The 14,207-nt window shown below is 44.1% G+C and overlaps 1 protein-coding gene across 4 annotated transcripts in view; it reads right to left on the reverse strand.

Moving 5' to 3' along the window:
• The window catches only part of Dnaaf9 (dynein axonemal assembly factor 9), a 173,080-nt gene extending 168,029 nt beyond the window's left edge, over window positions 1-5,051 (reverse strand). For 3 of the 4 annotated variants that reach the window (XM_045155828.1, XM_045155827.1, XR_006638495.1), the window contains exon 1: window positions 4,887-5,051. In XM_045155828.1, the coding sequence (XP_045011763.1) occupies window positions 4,887-4,969 (83 nt within the window). In that variant the 5' untranslated portion in view covers window positions 4,970-5,051. The remainder of the gene's footprint in view (window positions 1-4,886) is intronic. The other variant, XM_045155829.1, reaches the window with a different exon arrangement.
• Between the last annotated feature and the right edge of the window lie 9,156 nt (window positions 5,052-14,207).

Raw genomic sequence — 14,207 nt, forward strand, 5'->3', positions numbered from 1 at the left:
CTTGGTTATACATTGGTAAAAATTCTAAAATCCCCTGGGCTGGAGAGATGACTTAGTGGTGAAAGCATTTGCCTGCAAAGCCAAAGGATCCTGGTTTGATTCTCCAGGACCCAGGTAAGCCAGATGCACAAGGGGGCACATGCATCTGGAGTTCGTTTGCAGTGGCTGGAGGCCCTGGCACAGCCATTCTCTCCCTCTCTCTGCCTCTTTCTCAAATAAATAAATAAAATATTTTTATAAAATGTTCTAAAGTCCCAGTGGCTCTTCTCTTCTTGTTCCCTTTCACTGTGTCCCAGAGTGATGGAGTAGTGACCATTAGGAACAATAGCAGCCACTACAATAGGAAAGAGAGTGACCAATTATACTTCTGAAACTTCTAGCAGGAAGTATTACCACATTATTCCTACGCACATTTCACTAAACAAAAGCAACTTACAAAGTCAACTTGAAAGGGGCAGCCAACTATAATTCTACATGCTCAGAAGACAGAAACCAGATATCTGATAGACAGCACTAATGACTACTGTAGTTTTCAAATGGAACCTCTAATTCTGAGTAGTAGTATTTTCTCTCCTGATCTCTAGTCTCCATCTATGAGAATGAACTCCCTCAGAGAAGAGAACCATGACTTGCCAAGTACTATATATGGGTCTTCAGGAATGTAACTTCACCAGTTAAGCCTGTCTCTTTCTCATCCAGGAAAAAGAGAGCAGCAAAGCTATGAAATACAGGTGACAAGAAAGTGCTGAGTCAAAACCAGATAGGAACTTTCAATGTCAAAAGTGATGGAAGAGCCGGGCATGGTGGTGCACACCTTTAATCCCAGCACTAGGGAGGCAGAGGTAGGAGGATTGCCGTTGAGTTCGAGGCCACCCTGAGACTGCATAGTGAATTCCAGGCCAGCCTGGGCTAGAGTGAGACCCTACCTCCAAAAACCAATAAAATAAAATAAAGTAATGGAAGCCAGGCATGACGGCACACACCTTTAATCCCACTACTCAGGAGGCTGAGGTAGGAGGATCACCATGAGATGTGAGTTCAAGGCCACCCTGAGACTACACATAGTGAATTCCAGGTCAGCCTGGACTAGAGATCCTACCTTGAAAAAATTAAATAAATAAAAATAATTAAATAAAAAACACGAGAAGTAAATAAAAAGCACACTGCCATGTTACTAGAAACAAGGACACAGTATTTATTTTCCAGGTGGATTTTATGGCAAAAATTTACCAAGTCAAGATTCCTGAGTTTAGGGATGAGTAGATAGATGATTCAATAGTTAAAGGCACTTATTTGCCAAGCTAACAGGCAGGGTTCAGTTCCCCAGTACCCATGTAAAGCTGGATACAAAAAGTGGCACCGACATACTTGGGCTGCAAGGCCACTGAGAAATCCTGCTGGAACTGATCTGATAACCTCCTACATGTAGACCAGCTGACAGAAAGCTGGAAGAAGCCATTCTATATGCAGTTCAACGGGAGAAAGAGATACCACCAGTGAAGATACTCAACAGTGGACACTGCAAGCCTTATAATTGGCCAGCCAGGCCAAATGAGCCAATGGGTGCAATAGTGGCACCTCTGTCATGGTGGAAACCAACTTCCCTCCAATTGGACTGGAGGCCCGCTCCATGGGGGAAAACACATCCCTGATACTGAAAACTTAAAACAGGGGTAGTCATGAGCCCTAGGGGTGTAACATCTGCTGATGTCTAGAAAAATGTACATACTATGCTTATCAAACTGCCCAGTAAGCACTTCTCTTAATATTCATACCCTTGTATTAATGCTACTCTCACTTTGGGTAGAGAATCTTCTCTTTTCAGATGGCAGTGACCTTGGGATGACTCAGAAGGTATCATAGTGCTGGAAAGAAATGACTGGAGTACTGAGTAACATCTCGATCACACCTTCCAAGGCTCAGGGTCTAATGCGGAAGAGGTGGTGGAAAGAATGTAAAAGCTAAAGGAAGGGTAGGACTCCTTACAATGTGTTTCCTCCAGACATAAAATGGCCTGGATATCCATGACCTCATAGTGCCTGATACTAGCTCCAGGTCTCACATAAGCCAGATACACAATGACACAAGCAGGCAATGTTGCACATGCGCACAAGGTGGTACATGTGTCTGGAGTTTATTTGCGGAGGCTAAAGGCCCTGATGTGCCCATTCTCCTTATGTCTGTCTCTCTCTCTGCCTCTTCCTCTCTTTTGCTCTCTCAAATAAAAAGTGGTGTATACATCTGGTGTTCACTTGCAAGAGACCCTGGCCCACACATACACACACACATGGGGGAGGAGAGATTCCAGAGCCTGAGCTGGGAATACAGTTCAGAGATAGAATGCTTACTACCATGTGCATGGCCTCAGCACCACACACACGAAAATTCCTAAACTGATGACCTATGACAAACCCCAAGTCTTCAAAGACAGCCTAGATTTAATGGATGGCTGCACCGTTCCAAAGTATCCTGCTCATTTTCTTCACAAAGTTCAAAGATTTTTATACTGTTAAACTATCTGGCAGATGCACTGTAGTGGATTGGTGATGACTACTACAAGCAGCTGGGAACTGTAAAGCCCAGAAAAAAAGCCTATTGAAGGGCAGAGGAGTTCATACAATGTCATATTAGGAGCCCTAAGTGTACTGCTTCCTTACTGTGGTGCTGCATCTGTTCCATTTTTAGTCATAAAACCCTTATTAGTTGCTAGGGTGTATGAAGGAATGCTAAGTTAAAGAAAGACCTAATTCTTGTGCTTCATAAATTTATCCTACTTAAACAAGGGCTGAGAGATGGCTCAGCACAGTTAAGGCACTTGCCTGCAAAGCCTAACAACCTGGGTTTGATTCCCCAGTACCTACTTAAAGCCAGATGCATAAGGTGGCACATTCCTCTGGAGTTCGTTTGCAGTGGCTGGAGGCCCATTCTCTATCTGCCTCTTTCTCTCAAATAAATAAATACAACAAAGTAAAATTTTAAAACCACCAAAAATATGAGAATAGGGATGTAGCTCCAGGGTAGAGCACTTGTCTAATATGGGCAAGGCCCTGGATTTGATCAGCAACGTTAGCAGAAACACACACACACACACACACACGGCCTTAAAGTACTAATATAAGAATACAGGAAAAACCATTAAAAAAAATTACTCAAGTGTGTGTGTACCACATTGTATATGGCTTTGCCTAAGTGACTGGGGAATTGAAGCCAGGCCATCAGGATTTGCAGGCAGGAGCCTTTAACCACTGAGCCATCTCCCCAACCCCACAAAAAGCCATTCTAACATCTAACATGTAAATTGGCAACCCTGAGCAGGGAAACAGTACCCTATTTGCTTTGCCAAGTGTCTAAAGAAAAAGAAAGCAAGCAAACAAACAAACAAAAAAAAACAAACAAACTGATTTTATGACAGTTTAGCCGGATCAAAGCTCAAAGCCATGGACTCTCCTTCCCTTTCTCAAAGGTTTTGCTGAGACCCATCCATCACTTCAATTTCTACAGTTTTCTGGAGGATCCAAACCAGCTTGGTCACAAACAATGCCCAGACTATCAAGGTCAGCCCCAAAGACAAAGGGAACAGAAAATGTTAAGGGATTTTCCTCTATTGACATGGAAAAGTTAAGTCAAGATGGTGGTGCACATCTTTAATCTTAGTATTAAACATACCACAGATAGAGCAGGGCATGGTGGCACACGCCTTTAATCCCAGCACTCAGGAGGCAGAGGTAGAAGGACTGCCTTGAGTTCGAGGCCACCCTGAGACTCTATAGTGAATTCCAGGTCAGCCTGGGGTAGAGTGAGACCCTACCTCGAAAAACCAGAAAAATAAAAAAATAAAAATAAATACCATAGATAGGAGAATCACCATGAGTTTGAGGCCAGCCTGATGCTACAGAGTTCCAGGTCAGCCTGGACCTTGCCTCGAAAAGAAAACAAGGGCTGGAGAGATGGCTTAGCAGTTAAGTGCTTGCCTGTGAAGCCCAAGGACCCTGGTTTGAGGCTCAATTCCCCAGGACTCTCGTAAGCCAGATGCACAAGGTGGCACATGCATCTGGGGTTCGTTTGCAGTGGCTGGAGGCCACGGCGCTCGCTCGCTCGCTCGCTCTCTGCCTCTTTCTCTGTCTGTCGCTCTTAAATAATTTAAAAAATTTTAAAAACCGAAAAAATAAAAAAGAAGGGGGTCATGGGGACCCTTCATAATACCAACTTCCCTCTTCTTACCTAGACACCCAGAAAGGGGTAATCTGTCTCTAGGCTCAGGAGCCTCGCAATCACCGTTTGGGGGGGGGGGTCTGGACCTCTTTTACCTATCTATCCATCCAGTTCGTTTTCCCTCCTGAGCCCCTAATAAGCTCCACATCCCCCAATCCGAGCTCCCCATCGTGGAATGAGGGGTGTCGCGGTATAAACTGGGGAAAGAGTGAAACGCACAAAAGGGGGGATGCTGTCAGAGTGTATGCAGGCGATCAGGCTGCTCTCCAGGGATGCTGTTGTCAAGGGCGAAATTTATAGGGAAGCCGCTTCTCAGGGAACCCCTTTCGGCACTATTGTGTGTGGGAAGACGGAGTCTCGAAATGAGGCTGGTTCTGGGGGAAAGCATCCCATTGCGAAGGCGAGTCATTCACGGGGAAGCCTTCCTAGGGGAGAGGTTCCGAGGGGGTCGGATGTCACAACAGGGTCTTCACAGGGAACCGTTGTAGGGTTGTCTATGTTGGAGCCATCGAAGTGTCTTTAGAAAGAGTGCAGTCCTCGGGGAGCGCTACTCCCGGCGCTGTTTTAGGGAACTGTCCTCAAGGAAGCCATGTCCGACCACGCCCTACTGCGGAGGCGTCGCCCACCGGGACAGCCCGCATCCCCGCGTCCCGCCGCCCCTCGGCCCCGCATACCTGACGGAAGGCGACCCGCGGCCTGAGCTTCCGGGGCGCCGCGGGCAGGACATCCCCGGCTGACGCGCAGGGTACAAGTCCATGGTGGCCTCCGGCTCAAGAGAACACAGCTGCTCTGAGGGTCGCTGAGGCCTGCCGGACCGCTGCAGGCCTGCGGCTGCAGGGGAGAGGGCGTGCCGAGGGGCGGGGCGCGGCGTGCGGGGGGCACGTCGGGCCGGGCGGGGGGGAGGGCGTGCCGAGGGGCGGGGCGCGGCGTGCGGGGGCCACGTCGGGCCGGGCGGGGGGAGGGCGTGCCGAGGGGCGGGGCGGGGCGCGGCGTGCGGGGTCACCTCGGGCGGAGCGGAGGGGCCAGCCGAGTGGGCGGGGCGTGGAGCGGCGTGCGGGGTCACCTCGGGCAGGACGCGCTCCCGAAGCTGGGGTCGGACCTGCTGTGAACTGCCAGGCGACCGGCTCTGCGTTGGGAGTGCGGGTCCCCACGACGAGCAAGGCCAGGCGCCACCTCTTTCTCCCAAGGCCCCGCATCATCCGAGGGTGGACCGTGTGCGGCCACCGCAGCCACGCAAACGGACGTGCGGGTGAGGGGGCGGAGCCTTCTCCAGCTTCGCCTCCCCCTCCCCGGGCCTCCAGTGAAGCTTGGAGTTGTGGCAACCTAGTCTGTGTAGGGCGATGGATACCCCCAGGTCTCCCCACGAGTGCCTCGCCGCTATCTCTTCGCTCATCAGTTGCGCACGTCCTTCAAATACTGTCCCCCTCCTGGAAGGACTCCAGTTAAGGGTGCGCTGCCAGCCCTGTGCAGAGCTTGAATGTTAGAGGCTCACAGTGTCTCAGAGGACGCCTGCCTTTTGCTGTTCAGATCTTGGGGAATCATTTCCCGCTGCAGGACCATCGACAAAACTTCATCCAGCCCCAGCACTTTCCTGTGTAAAGTTCACTGATAAAATTGACAGACATTGGGCTGGAGAGATGGCTTAGCGGTTAAGTGCTTGCCTATGAAGACTAAGGGCCCCAGTTCGAGGCTCTACTCCCCAGGACCCACGTTAGCCAGATACACAAGAGGGCGCAGGCGTCTGTAGTTCCTTTGCAGTGGCTGGAGGTTCTGGGGCGCCCATTTTCTCTGTCTCTATCTGCCTCTATCTCTCTGTCACTTTCGAATAAATAAAAAACAATTTTAAAAATTGACAGACATCCAGATTATATAGGACCTATTTAATGATTATGTTCTGCACTGCCTTGTCTTTAAATGCCTTTAATTCATTCCACAACGAATTTCAATAACAACTTAAAGCTTTTTCTACTACAGTAATTGGTCTTTGAGTTACAAACAACATTGGTCCAAACACTCATAAAGATTTTAACAATCCCTATTGTGTCTCCTTCAGATTTAGTTTAAGAAAAGGCCAAAAGAAGGGAGTAGGAATTAAAAGTACTTACTTTTTTAAAATTTAATTTTTTATCTTTTCACAATTTTTATTAACATTTTCCATGATTATAAAAAATATCCCATGGTAACACCCTCCCTCCCCTGCACTTTCCCCTTTGAAATACCATTCTCCATCATATTACCACCCCATCTCAATCATTCTGCTTACATATATACAATACCAACCTATTAAGTACCCTCCTCCCTTCCTTTCTCTTCCCTTTATATCTCCTTTTTAACTTACTGGCCTCTGCTACTAAGTATTTTCCTTCTCACGCAGAAGCCCAATCATCTGTAGCTAGGATCCATATATGAGGAAAAACATGTGAAGCTTGGCTTTCTGGGCCTGGGTTACCTCACTTAGTGTAATTCTTTCCAGATTCATCCATTTAAAAGTACTTACTTTTCATATAGAACCAAGAAAAAATACATTTTTTTAATTTGTTCTTTGAGGTAGGGTCTCATTCTAGCCCAGGGTGGTCTGGAATTCACTATGGAGTCTCAGGGTGGCCTTGAACTCGGCAATCCTCCTACCTCTGCCTCCTGAGTACTGGGATTAAAGGCATGTGTCATCACGCCCGGCTAAGAAAAAGGCAATTTTTAAAATCTCAATTTCCAAATCATGAACAAGTAACACCATTATTTAGAGGTAACTTCACATCACTACACATGCTTTACAAATTATCCAAAGATAGACTCACTTCAGGGGATTATGCTTCTACAAATCAGCCATTCACCAATAGCTTCTGAAAGCCAGCCAACCATTGACCTTTCTAGGTTTCCAGACAGTGGCCAACCAGCAACTGCCGCAAGCCAGGGAACAAGCTTCTGCAAACACTGGTTCTCAGCAGCTGTGCTCTGATGACCACCATAATACAGCTGGGAGTTTGTTGCTTAAACACTCCAACTTGAAACACAATGATTCCATAAAGTTCTAAATCCGAGTTATGTTCAGAAACTGTGGCTTGCAAGTACAGCAAGCGAGAAATTCTCTCCTCTTCTTCCTCCCTACCTCATTCCTTCCTTCCTTTCTTCTTTGCATCACCAGGTTCAATTTGCTGTTTTTCCATAACTCTAAAGTTCCCAATTATTTCAAGATTCAGCTGTCATGAGGTTGGATCTATGTCAGGTGCAAGAAAGTAGTGAGGTTTGTGAAGTAGAGCCTGCTTATTCTTGCTGTGGTTGCTATTATCAATTTTAAAAACAATCAGAGCTGGGAATGTAGTACACGTCTGTAATCCTAGCACTTGGGAGACTGAGGCAGGTGGATTTTGTCATAAGTTTAGGGCCAGCCTGAGCTACAATGTTAGACCTTGTCTCCAAAAAAATGCAGTTAATACATTGGACAGTAGCTGCCACCACAATAATTATAATTATTAAAATAATAATAATTGGGCTGGAGCAATGGCTTAGCAGGTAAAGCACTTGCCTGTGAGGCCCAAGGATCCATGTTCAACTCCCCAGATCCCACATAAACTTGATACAGAAGGTGACACATGTGCAAGGTCACACATGAGCACAAGATGATGCATGAATTGGAGTTCGATTGCAGTGGCTGGAGGCCCTGGCATGCCAGTTCTCTCTGGCTCTCCCTTTCTCTTCTCTCTCTCTCTCTCTCTCTCTCTCATTAAAATAATAATAATAATAATAATAATAATACTTATTGTTTTGGTCTGGGACAGGAAAGCACTCACACCTCTCAGAACCCATGTGTTATAATTACCTTGTTGCTAGGACAAATACCTAACCAGAAGGAGCTAATGGAGGAAAGGGTTTATTTCAGGCCTACAGTTCCAGGGAAGGCTTCATCGTGGTGGAGGAAGCTGGCTCACTTCATCATACATCTATAGCAGAGGGAGAACACAGCAAGCATGAGCTGTCTCTGAACACGCAGTAGGCTAGATGCCACCCCAAGGTCCACCTCTTGAACACTTTTTTAGGAGCTGTGCTTATGGCTCTAAAAAGGTTTCAACTTCTAAAGCAGTATTGGCAAACAAGTAAATATTAAACCTTCTATGTCAGGGAAGTTAAATAACTACATGAGGCAGGAAGGGTTTAACCCCTTGTGGGTTGAACCTCTAATATTCTCTTAAAACATTTTTTACTTTTTTCTTCAAACTTATAATCTGTCAGTCTTGTATTTTTTTAATCTAGACCAAATACAAGAACAATAACACTCAGGGTGAATTCCCCATTTAAATATATCCAGCTGCTTGGATTAGGAAATCCATAATGTAATTTTATAAATGTAACATAGAAAACAAAAGTGTCTACAGGTAAAACATCCTATTTCATCTAAAAGAAAAGGCCAACCATAAACCATCAGGCAGAGAGATTGTGGTCATTAGGAAGTGCTTTTAACCACTGAGCCATCTTTTCTATTCTCCAGATTGGCAGAATTAGGATCTAGCTAAACCTGATTCTTTACCCTCCTACTCAAATGTGATCCTGCTTTTGCTGTTTGTTTGTGTTGGACCATTGCTTGTGGGTTGCCACTACATTCATGTCCCAAAGCACTAGTTCTTTGGAGCTGGACATACAGTTTAGCAGTTAAGGCACATGCCTGCAAAGCCTAAGAACCCAGATTTGATTCTCCAGGTCCCACATAAACCAGATGCACAAGGTGGCCCATACGTCTGGAGTTCATTTACAATGGCTAGAGGCCCTGGTGCACCCATTCTCTCTCTCTCTCTCTCTCTCTCTCTCCTTTTCCCTCTCCCCCTCTCTGTTTGTAATAAATAAATAAATATTTTTTTAAAAAAAGCACTAGTTCTTTGGCACAAATTTGGTACAACAATCTCTGGCAGGATCTGTGTTTCCCTTACACTCAGGTTTGGACTACCACATGAGTCTGTGATATATGTCTCAGATATAGTCATCTCAAAACAGTAGTTCTGCCAGGCATGGTGGAGCACGCTTTTAATCCCAGCACTTGGGAGGCAGAGGTAAGAGGATCACTGTGAGTTGGAGACCACCCTGAGACTACATAGTGAATTCGAGGTCAGCAGAGCTACAGTGAAATCCTACCTTGAAAAAACAAAAACAAGAAAAACACTAGCTCTTGGCACCCACTAATGTATAGCTTTTTTTTTTTTTTTTTAAACCAAGCTTGGTCAATGTTCCACAGAGCACAAACATACATTTTGCTTCTGGTTTTACAATTGGGCAGAAAGAGAAAATAGAGGAAATTTTTTTTTATTGATAATAAAGCATAAATAATTTTATTTTAAAACAATTCTTTGATATATATGCATATATATAATTTTACCATTTATTAAAGACAAAAGAAAATTTGCTTACTAGTGAAGTGGATATATGTATTTATTTTAACATAAAGAATCAACTTTCAGCTAAATATTTGATACTTCAGGATGTAGACTATCTTCTTTTTTTTTTTTTTTTTTTTGGTTTTTCGAGGTAGGGTCTCACTCTGGTCCAGGCTGACCTGGAATTAAGTCTGTAGTCTCAGGGTGGCCTTGAACTCATGGCAATCCTCCTACCTCTGCCTCCTGAGTGCTGGGATTAAAGGCGTGCGCCACCACGCCCGGCTATCTTCAATATTTTTGATAGTTAACCACTATTTTTATTGTATAATAATTGTTAACTTCTTATTGCTGGGACAAAATGCCTGACCAAAAAGCAGTTTATAGAAGGAAAGGGTTTATTTATTTATTTTATATTTTATGAGCAAGGGAGTGAGACAGCAAGAGAGGGAGAGAGAGAATTGGCATGCTAGAGCCCTAGCCAGTGTAAACTAACTCCAGACGTGTGCAGCATTTTGTGCATCTGGCTTATGTGGATTCTGGGGAGCCAAACCTGGGCCCTTAGACTTCATAGGTAAGTGCCTTAACCACTAAGCCATCTCTGCAGCCCAGAAAGGGTTTATTTTGAGGGCAAGTTTCATCATGGCAGTGAAACTGTGTCAGAGCAAAGGTTTAGCATTACATCTGGTCATGGCGAAAGTAGAGGAAAATTTAATGTGACATCCTGCAGAAAATTCCCAAATCTGTCATCTACTTAGCTCTAGATTTGCCCAGTTCTCAAGCTGAAGAGAGTTTCAGAGAAGACAGAGAATTAGAATTCCTCTGAATTAGAACTCCTCTGCCAGTAAGTGAGAAAGACAGGAAGCAGGAAAAACTAACCTGTTGAATTTCTGGCCAAGGCATCAGAAATGATGAGGGAATTTGGAGTGTCTTTGAGAACAACAGAGTTTACTCAGTTCTTGGTTTGGCTGTAATTCAGGAATTAGGTGCTGAACATTCATGGCCACACAAAACTTCACTAAGTCAGTGACCTCCAAGTTCTTGTCTTGTGAATTTGGACAAATGAATTCCATAGGCCTTAAAGGGTGAAATTTACAAGGCTTTTGTTATAGAGATTATAGAGTTTAAGAGAATAAAGAAGGCAGAGTTCTTGCTGAGGAAGCAGGAGAGTGTTCCCAAAAGTTGGAGAGCCTACCTGGAGACCCTGATTGAGGTCTTTATGAGAATATACTGGTTGTTTCCAGGAAAGAGAATATACCCAGTTACATTTCTAGGAAAAGAATTATACTCCTTAGAAGGAGGTATTTCTTTTAGTAAAGAAAGATAAGGAAGAACCAGATTCCCCTTTTACAGGCTCAAAGAAATTCCTCATTTTTACTTTTAGGGACCCTATCACCCATAAACTGGCTTACAAGTGCCCTTCATAAGGAGTGACTAGGATAGTCTTAGGAGAAGTGCCTTGAAAAGTCTCCAGAGAGCTGAAAAATTCTTGCTGGCATGTTATTCCTTCCTATTTAAATAAGTGTGGAACAGGTGGGAACAATGATGCCTGGAGCTTTTCTATTCTCTCTGGAGAATTTCAGTTTTCTAGGTAGTTAACAGCCTGACAGACATAGTAAAAAACATAGTTATCTTCTTACTACCTTCTGATGTTACTCAAATAGTTCTTTCAAGGTGACCTGTTTGCCACAGGAGATCAGACAGATGCCTTAGAGTCTTGTAATTTATCTGGCTGCCTGGCTGGAGGAGGTGTCACAGTAGGCAGGTCCTAGGGTCCAGCCCTAAAGTGTGGGGGTGAATTTGGAATTCCTGTCTAAAGATATGCCAAGTGCTTGAGCTTTGCCTGGAGTTCCTGAAGTGCACTTGCTTATGGTGTTGGTGGATTTTCTGTCTCAGCATGGACCTGTGAAAGTGGGCCAACTTCTTCTTCCATTATAGAACTTCCCCTGGATCTGTAAGCTTCAAATAAATTCCCTTCTTTCATAACTGTGCCTGGTTTGACAGTTCATCTCAGCAACCTGAGGCTGACTGCTACAACCTCTTTGTGTCTGCCCTACCAGGTTCCTCATTGTATTTTTTTTAAAAAAATTAAATAAAGAGAGTGTTTAAATAAAACTCGGTTTTGTTAAGATTCAGTTTTCCAGATAGTTAAAAAACAGCCTGGCAGACATAGTAAAAAACATAGTTAATTCTTATATTCTGGTGACATGTTTGATTATTTTAAAGAGTATTATGTCCTTTGGCACTTCAGGAACTCCAGGCAAAGCTCAAGCACTTGGCATATCTTTAGACAGGAATTCCAAATTCACCCCCACACTTTAGGGCTGGACCCTAAGACCTGCCTACTGTGACACCTCCTCCAGCCAGGCAGTCAGAGATCCAAATTACAAGCTTTATTCCTGTGAAGCCTAAGGACCCCGGTTTGAAGCTCAATTCCCCAGGACCCACATTAGCCATATGCACAATGGGGCACACGTATGTGGAGTTTGTTTGCAGTGGCTGGAGTCCCTGGCATGCCCAATCTCTATCTCCCTCCCTGTCTGTCACTCTCAAATAAATAAATAAAAATAAACAAAAAATTTACAAGCTTTAATGAATTCTTGAATCAATTGGGGGAACATTTACTCAAACCACCACATTCCAACCCTGGTCCCAATACGTTCATAACCATCTACATTGCAAATTGTGTTCAGTCCAAATTCAAAGGTCCCCACAGTCTTTACTAACTTAATATAGTTCTAAAGTCCCAAGTCTCACTTGAGATTTAGGATAGTCGCTTAGCTGAGTCCTGTAGAATCAAAACTTGTATATTTTCAACATATAAAAGAACAGAGTTTCAACTGCTGTAAGGCATAACAAGGAGAGACTGGAACAATGCAAACTCAACAACCACCAAGAAAACATCAAACTCCTGTAGTTCAAGTCTGATGTAACCAGTGACCAGTGAGAGCCGAGCTTATCCAATTCTGCCCCTCCAGCTGGGTTGAATAGCCAGGGAAAACTTCCATCTCTAGCCAACAGCCTCCATGGTAACCTTTGCACAGTCCTGGTGTTTCCAAAACATCTCCAGGTCTCCATGAAAACCACAGTCCATCTTCCACTGGCTTTGCCAGCCTATCAGGGTCATCATGCCCTGCTTCATGTCATGTCTAAGCAGTAGCTATTGAAACTGTGTGTGTACTTCATAAGACTCCATGCATTTTTCATGCTTTCAAAACCAGTACCAGTTGTGCAGTACACAGCCATATTCTTAATTCAGGGACAAAATAAATCATGACCTTAAAGAATAGGTTCCTTTTCTAGTCAACTCTTTTCCAAAAGAGTTTACATGACTATCATAGTCTTTCCTCAGGCATCCTTTCCATTGTTTCAGTGTAAAGTAGTTGGGCCATCTTCCTTCCAAATGCCAATGTATTTGACAGTAGTAGTTACACCAACCAGTCTCTGTGCCAGTAAATTTAAACTTGCTTGAGTTTTTATAATTTAAAACCTTAACTCTTACAGTCCCATATCTTTAGCCAAGCACATCAGTCCATTACAAATTTAACCTTGATCACACTGTCTGGGCCTGGGCAGCAGAACACAGCCAGCCCTTATGCCAGTAGCCCAGTTCCAACAAAATCCTTTGCAGTCTCTCATTCCCCTTAGAAAGTTCATAAGCAAAAACCTCCAAATATAATACCTTCTGCACTTAGCATTCTCAAACTGTCATCAGAATAGTCCATACAACTTGCCTTACCACTCCAGAAGGCATCTTCAGTTGCAAGCAACAAATTTCTTTTATTTTGATGTCATCATCTTTTCCTCCTATTACGATGGTCTTGTGAAGGTATTGCTAGGCACTTTGAGGTCATGGATATCAAGGCCAATTTCTGTCTGGGAAGTTGCGTTGTAAGGAGTGGTGCCCTTCCTTTGGCTCTTACATACTTTATGCCACTTCTTCTGCAATGGACCCTGATAGCCCACATTTTTTTTTCTTTCTCAATTTAAAAAAAAAAATTTTTTTGTTTATTTATTAATTTATATGAGAGAGACCGAGAATGAAAAGAGGCAGAGAAAGAGAGAGAGAGAGAGAGAGAGAGAATGGGCATTCCAGGGCTCCCAGCCACTGCAAACAAACTCCAGATGCATCACCCCCTTGTGCATTTGGCTAATGTGGGTCCTGGAGAATCAAGCCTCAAACCAGGGCCCTTAGGCTTCACAGGCAAGTGCTTAATTGCTAAGCCATCTCTCCAGCCCTCTTTCTCAATTTTATTAACATTTTCCATAATTATAAAAAATATCCCATGGTAATATCCTCCCTCCCCCCCCACACTTTCCCCTTTAAAATTCCATTCTCCATCATATCTCCTGCCCATCTCAATCAGTCTCCCTCTTATTTTGATGTCATGATCTTTTCCTCCTCTTATAATGGTCTTGTGTAGGTAGTGTCAGGCACTATGAGGTCATGGATATCCAGGCAAATTTATGTTTGAAGGGAGCACATTGTAAGGAGTCCTACCCTTCCTTTAGCTCTTAAATTCTTTCTGCCACCTCTTCCGCATTAGACCTTGAGCCTTAGAAGGTGTCATCAAGATGTTACTCAGTCTTCCAGTCACTTCTTTCCAGCACTATGATACCTTCTGAGTCATCCCAAGG

This window comes from Jaculus jaculus, chromosome 8, assembly GCF_020740685.1.
Source record: "Jaculus jaculus isolate mJacJac1 chromosome 8, mJacJac1.mat.Y.cur, whole genome shotgun sequence".
In the NCBI taxonomy this organism is placed as follows: domain Eukaryota; kingdom Metazoa; phylum Chordata; class Mammalia; order Rodentia; family Dipodidae; genus Jaculus; species Jaculus jaculus.